The 7,532-nt window shown below is 39.3% G+C and overlaps 1 protein-coding gene across 1 annotated transcript; it reads left to right on the top strand.

Annotated features, from left to right (window-relative positions):
- The first annotated feature begins 2,809 nt into the window (after nucleotides 1–2,809).
- Nucleotides 2,810–6,640, top strand: LOC143913659 (large ribosomal subunit protein uL10-like). The gene is made up of 6 exons (XM_077433561.1): nucleotides 2,810–4,681; nucleotides 4,771–4,861; nucleotides 4,952–5,188; nucleotides 5,448–5,604; nucleotides 5,842–6,203; nucleotides 6,285–6,640. Exons 2-6 carry the CDS (start codon nucleotides 4,808–4,810, stop codon nucleotides 6,417–6,419), a joined length of 945 nt encoding a protein of 314 aa, XP_077289687.1. The 5' UTR covers nucleotides 2,810–4,681; nucleotides 4,771–4,807; the 3' UTR covers nucleotides 6,420–6,640.
- The last annotated feature ends 892 nt before the right edge of the window (nucleotides 6,641–7,532 follow it).

Genomic DNA, 7,532 nt, shown 5'->3' with positions numbered 1-7,532 from the left:
ATAACATCACCTAATCCCCTTGTATCCTGTCTGCGTAGACGGAAGTAAGGCTGTGCGACAAAAACAGGTAGAATTTCACGGCACGCCACTGATCTAGTAAATCCACTTTAAGTCAGAATTAATATCGATAAGTACTCCAAATTCAACTCTGTAAAATTTTCAAAACCAATTATAAATTGCGCAATATACATAAGTGATATACTTAAATACAAAAGTCGATACATTTTTCATTCTCATACATATATAATACATTAATATACAAATACTGTAGTTATATATGATAACAGCTAATCATCATCCGCAGCTTGATGAAGACCACACTTCCAATCGTGTTTGAATTGAAAAACTCTCACCCATTTCACCATACACACTTTCTATTGTGATCTCAACCCGATGGTGGGATGAAATCAGACTTTCCTTGCACACTTTTGACACCTTTCAGACTTTTCTTGCACACTTTTACATCCTTTTGAGAACTATTTGTACGCATTTTTCGTCCATTATTCCATGTGACCGCTCGTTGCTACAAATTCGCTACAATGTGAAAAATATTTATAAAAAAATCTATACATATTATACATTTTTTTAATTTTCGGCAATTAAAGATCCAAATGAAATGGGCTCTGCCTAAAACATTAAAAATAATAAAATATTATCAAAATAATTATAAATATTAAATTAGATGAAGCAATAGTCTGAGCGATAAAAAGTATTTTATTAAATTTATTAAAAATAAATAAATCTTAAATTTAATTCCAAAAAGTCAAAAAAATATAAGCCTACTAGCTATTAAACGTCACTGTTTTTCGCAAATTTAGAAGTGTTTATTACAATTATTTTTCACCATCGAACTATAATAAAAATAGATTGAAATTTACACCGTTGAACAAACCGCGCAAAATGACAAAGTTTCAAAACGATCAGAATACTGTAGGAAATTTAGCTCAATCGTTTGCTTAGTCAAACATAGAAAAAGCCTCGTAAAAATATATAACTTTTTCTATAAAAAAAATCAATAAAACCAAAAATGAAAAATAATGAGTGGCGGCCATGTTGGATCTTACGTCAAAACAGTCGATAATCCAGCGCTATACCTTTTAATTTTTATCACTCGTAAAAGATCTAATAATATCGATAGTAGAAAAAAGGTTCAGTTTTTTATGATGATTAAGTTGTCACCCTGACATAAGCGAATTAGCCAAGTATGCATTTGTAGGAATGTGTTAGCTGTCAATAGTTTTGACAGGTACGGCCACCATTGCTAATCAAAACATCGGCAATGCGCACAATTGGGGTTGCGCAATCGCAGATTCGGGGGCGAAGGCGCCGCTACGGGGAGGGGGAGGGGGGAGGGGACGGGTGGAGTGGAGGGGGGGGGCGGCGGCTGCGGCTGTCATCGCTCAGCTGACTGCAGGGCGCGGCGGGGGGAGGCGAGGCGAGGCGAGGCGGCGGGGAGGGGAGGGGGAGCTGGGCGATCCTCACCCGTTGTCGCCTTCAGTCTCGCTCGTGTCGGGCGTCCGCCAGGCGAAGACCGCCAGGTGAGGCGGTGAAGACGTGAAGAGGTGAAGCGGTGAAGCGGTAGAGTGGGAGAGGAGGGATTTCGCAATAGCAGCGGAGACGGTAACAGCGACAATGACAGTGACAGTGACAGTGACAGGGACAGGGACAGTGAGAGCACCTCTCCGAGAGTCGACACGGCGCAGCAGCTCGCAGCGGCAGCGAATCATGTCATCATGTCGGCAAGAGAGCCGCTCGCACTTCGCAGCCGCCCTCGCACACACACTCGCAGCCTATCTGCACACACACACACACACACACACACCCAAACACAAACCACGCACACGCACGCGCGCACACATCGATATACACACATGCGCACTGCGACCACGATCCATACACCACGGCCATTACCTGTGTTGCTTTCAGTACTTACGTACTTATTTACGCACTAATTTTGGCGTTTTCCTCGCTCCTTTAATAAAGTGACCTTACGCAACGATGTTCTGGAAGTAGCTTCTCGCAAGCTAGCGTTTTTTTTTTTTTGAATCAGCTAACCGGTTGCTAACGATTCAACTCGTATTGACTAATTTCAGCTGAACAACAAAACAATGTGTTGACAAAAATACATTGTCATGATTTTTTGTCAATGCTTCGATTGTATTCTAATTATGTAAAGCTAGTGAATTTAAAAATAATCCACCTGCAGTGCTATTTACTAAAAAATCATCGCCTGCGGTGCTTTTTATTCCACACTAGCTGAACCCTGCATGCTTTGCAATGCCACAATAACGCATGCAATTCCCGTTCCCTTTCCCCTTTCTCGTTCCCGTTCCCATTTTTCGGAACAACGCAGGCAGTGAACACCCTGGTCGGGAAATTATAGCGAATGACACTCATTCCAGTTTTTTTTTCACAGTTATCTTCCCGGACATGCATACAACAAATCCATCGTAATCGCTTCAGTGGCTTAGGAGCCTATTCGAGACACACACACACATTTATTTTTATTTTACATAGATATACACCAGGAATGCTTAACAGATAAACCCTAATGCGCCTTCCTAGACAATAGATTGCAGCATTTTTATTACATAAATCGCTGTATTTCGAGAGGCTGAAGGACACGAAATTAACAATTAATTAATAGAGACATCTATGGATTTAGACTTGTACATAAATTTTGACATATTGTAAATTAATCAAATTCAGATATTTGTGACTGCGGGTAGGATGATTTTTACCAATTTGATGGAGGGACCGTTTCAACAATGAAATCGGTTAAATTGGCAAACTCTGATAAGAAAGGACCGACTTGGAGTTACAAATATCCAATGGACTATTTCGCACATTGCGATCGCGTAAACGACAATCTTTGCCAAAAAAAATTGCGAATACGGATATTTCACATGGGAAAATCTCAAATTTTCGGATGACAAATGTTCCATGATCGAGATTTTAGTGACGTGCGCGAGATCGTTTTGCGCGGAATAAACACCGAACCATACATAAATATATACATATATGTATTTGTAAATTGACACTTAAAATCTTTCCCTTGATATGAATTTAAAAAAACTTTTTAAAATTAATATAATCTTTAATTTATCAGGAGGTGCAGGGGCAGGAGAAAGAAAGAACCGGTTCCCTACCTTTCGTACTAGTTTTTTAAAACATTTGAACACGGATTTGGTTAGCTATGAGATATGTATGTGCAGTGCAGTTTGGGATTTTAAAATTTAAAATGATTAATTTATGAAAATATTTAGTGCGTCAATTCTCGATAAAATAGTAGTAAATTATTTTAGAATAAGTTTTATATTTACACGAGACCAGTTTTAAGACATTCCAAGTCGGAATGTCTATTTACACGAAACTAATATTGGCTTGGCATAGTGGAATATCTTAAAAATTGGCCTCGTGTAAATGCAGCATTATAGTATATTGTAGCATAGAAATTACACAATCAGTGCAGATGGATAACTAGAGTTCCGTGATTACTAGTCAAATGTGAACCGGTCACAGGACAACCGGTTGCTCTAGATCAGTCACACGTGATCACCCGTCACACTAAAACTGGTCACGAGAAAACTGGTCACACCCTAAAACTGGTCATGAGAAAACTGGTCACACCCTAAAATCGGTCAACCAGTTTTCTCGTGACCGATTTTAGGGTGTGACCAGTTTTCTCGTGACCAGTTTTACGATGTGACCAGTTTTCTCGTGACGGGTGATCACGTGTGACCGATCTAGAGCGTCCGTTTACCATAACTAGTTGACAACACTGATCACCTGGTTAGCGATCGGGACCCAAACGGCCTATAAGCAAACTGCGTTCGACAGACATGAGGTCTCGTGACTAAAAGTAAATGTTTTAGTAAAACATGTCAGTGGATTGTTTCGTTGTTGTATTGGAAGCGGGCTGTGTGAGATGTGAAATAAAAGATCAGAATCTTCCGCAATATTCTGCGACAGCAACTATGGCTCATGCTGACTGAAATATTTTAAATATGTACCCTAGTTTTAAATGAACAAATATGATCATCTTATTCTAAAACTGTTTGCAATGCTTTTCAGGTACTATAACGAAATAGGGTAAACACTGCAGTCGTTGGCCATTTGATTTTAAGGTGAAAAAAAAAGCTTTTTGTGCCCATAGGTATTCTAAAATTTATTCTTAGCAATTTAAGCTTGAATGATCGACATATTTTAGCTCAAATATAATATGCACAGATAGAAAAAGTTGATGAATTCAATTACGCAACAGATTTATTGGCGGCTGAAGCGAAGTTATTCCTAAAGTTATAGATACATTAATGAATGAATAAAATTTACAGTTAAGTTCGTCGTAATGAATTGACAGCTAATATAATTTAATCTAATCTTAAGCATTGGTTAATGTTTTAAATTTGATATTAAGATTCGATTTCTTAAAACTTTGTTACAATAACGTGTCTTTTGACGTTGGGCCAACTCCGTAAGAAATATTTGGTGCACAAAATGATTGTGTGAAAGCGGGATTTGCACCACTTACACATTTCGGATGAAGATTTTTTGTCAAGAGTTGGAATATTACGGTCAAGGCGTGCTATTTGTTTGTTATATTAATGGTCGAGAAAAAGTGTGTTGGGTTTGGCGGAAGTAGCTCTCTGTCATTCTCATTCTGCCCGCAGCTGCTGCCAAGGTAAGGTTTGGTCGGCATGAATCCGTCGAATCCGTTCGCATCCGACTTATCCAATGGAGTACTCACTTGTAACGACTTTCTATTTGCAGTCCTTAAACTCCGAAGGATATCCCTACACGCCGCACGATGGGTAGGGAGGACAAGGCCACGTGGAAATCCAACTATTTCACCAAACTAGTTGTAAGTTCTCCTCGTTGCTAAACTAAACTGAACATTGGTAAACTCTGGTGTATTGGTGTTGTAATCAATGTGGCATCGTTTGTGTTACAGCAACTGCTGGACGAATTCCCGAAATGTTTTGTTGTGGGAGCCGACAATGTAGGCTCGAAGCAGATGCAGCAGATCCGCATGTCTCTCCGCGGACACGCTGTCGTCCTCATGGGAAAGAACACCATGATGCGTAAAGCCATCCGAGGACATCTCGAAAACAACCCGGCTCTGGAGCGTCTCCTCCCTCACATCAAGGGAAACGTAGGATTCGTCTTCACCCGTGGAGATCTCGTAGAGGTTAGTATCTGAACTCATTTCAAGTTGCCCCTTCTAATACTAGTGTTCGTATTGGCTACGACGCTGGTTTCGCTTTGGGGCCATATCAATGCTTCATCTCTATCCTAATATAACGATTCAAATGATCTTTATATTGGCAATATGAAAGCTACAAGTTTTAAAATATATTGTCAATTTATAAAAATCTCATTATAATGAAATGTAGGTTGTGCTTCTGTGGTGTAAATCTAATGTTGAAACTATTCGCATTCTTCCATAGGTCCGTGATAAATTGTTGGAGAACAAAGTACGTGCCCCAGCTCGTGCTGGTGCGATTGCTCCACTGTCTGTCATCGTCCCTGCTCAAAATACTGGTCTTGGACCTGAGAAGACTTCTTTCTTCCAGGCTCTTTCCATTCCTACCAAGATTTCCAAGGGTTCGTATTCACGCCTATATTTTAATATATCATTCTGTCCCTTCAAAATACTGTCATTACATTTTCGTGTTATGTTAGCTTCGCTTTGGGACAATATCAATACTTCATCACTATCCTAGTTTGACCATTTTTAATTTTGTGGTTATACTGGCAATATGAAAGTAACAAATGTTTGAGTGAAATATGTTCTATCAATAAATGTTGTGCTTTTGCTCATGAATTGGTTTATGTTTACAGGTACGATTGAAATCATCAACGATGTGCACATTTTGAAGCCCGGAGATAAGGTAGGAGCTTCCGAAGCCACTCTTCTCAACATGTTGAACATCTCTCCGTTCTCGTATGGTCTGCTCGTAGAGCAGGTGTACGATTCTGGTACCATCTTTGCTCCTGAGATCTTGGACATCAAACCAGAGGATCTCCGTGCTAAATTCATGGCTGGTGTTGCAAACCTTGCTGCTGTATCTTTGGAGATTGGTTACCCAACTGTGGCTTCCGCTCCTCATTCTATTGCCAATGGTTTCAAGAATCTTTTGGCCATCGCAGCCACTACTGAAGTTGAATTCAAAGAAGCCACTACTATCAAAGAGTACATCAAGGTATACATCTAACATTATTTGCATGATTTATTTAAGGATGAACCATGTACAACATTTATTCATAAATAATATTTTTTTAAGGATCCATCTAAGTTTGCTGCTGCTGCTCCTGTGGCCGCTGCACCTGCTGCTGCTGCAGCTAAAGCTGTTGAAAAGAAGGTCGAAGAAGAAGAGCCCGAGAGCGACGATGATATGGGATTGGGTCTTTTCGACTAGAGGATTTTTGCAATCATGCCATCATTATAACAAACACTTATTCCTAAAAGTGGAATTATTTCTGAGATGCTGATGTTTTCATACTTGTCGAGCTGGGCAGCTTATATGGCAATAGAAATGTCTTTATCGAAGACCAGTTATGCTATCTGTTTGTGATTATGGTGAATTGTATTGTCAATAAAACATTTGGATATAATTTTATTTTTTTAGTACCCCAAATCATTTGAAAATATATGTAGATAATGCTAGACTTTTGAAGTCTCGTAGCACGTTATTTTGAGTTCGCATAAAGGGCTGCCATAATTTGACTGCTAAGAGTAGTAACACTAGGGTAAATACGTTATGAATAAGAAAAACGTAAAGGAGGTATGTAAAAAAAACAGCCACGAGATTGATGAAAACTAAGATTTCATTAGTGGGGGGGAAGTGTCATGAAAATATTGAATTACTCGTTAAAGCTGGACATGCATAAGAACAATATTGTTCTGCTATCGCAATACATTAAGGTCCAAGCTATAATTGGGCCCCGTATGAAATTGCAATTTCCGATTGCGTGACAGAAACCTTAAGAAGTGGCTGTGATGACCACTCCAATGTGACGAATAGTCCGATTATTTGGTCGCAACAAAAAATCAACTGCTTATATTGCCAAAAGTGGTCGATGGATACTTTTCAAATAACAATAGACTGCTCCATTAGTGTTCAAAGTAAGAGAGCAGAAAAGCATGGTTTTCTAATAAATTGACAATAATGAACCATTTTTTGTGCGAAAAGCATCCATCGAACGTCGATATTTAGTTATGACTAGACTGCGGATAGACACCGTGCTTTTTCCGGGAATCGGGGCGGTTTAGCTCTATTTACAAAGCTCGAGTCCAAAAAAAAAACGTTTGGGCGAACCTTTAACAATGCATTTACAACAATTGAACAATACGCGGCACCCTCTGGGTCCGGGCTTTAGTTATGACATGTATAACGTATATGTAAATAATAATATATGGTTCCAAAGCTTGGCGTTTCCCGAAAACCAGACCGAGCTGTCACCAACCTAAGCCTTTTGTGTCCATGATGGTGCCGCGGTTCGCTAATAGATAACTGATAACAATAAATTAT

The sequence above is a fragment of the Arctopsyche grandis genome, chromosome 6 (assembly GCF_051622035.1).
Source record: "Arctopsyche grandis isolate Sample6627 chromosome 6, ASM5162203v2, whole genome shotgun sequence".
In the NCBI taxonomy this organism is placed as follows: domain Eukaryota; kingdom Metazoa; phylum Arthropoda; class Insecta; order Trichoptera; family Hydropsychidae; genus Arctopsyche; species Arctopsyche grandis.
Note: the sequence above shows the minus strand (reverse complement) of the source record. Positions and strands in the feature narration are given on the sequence as shown.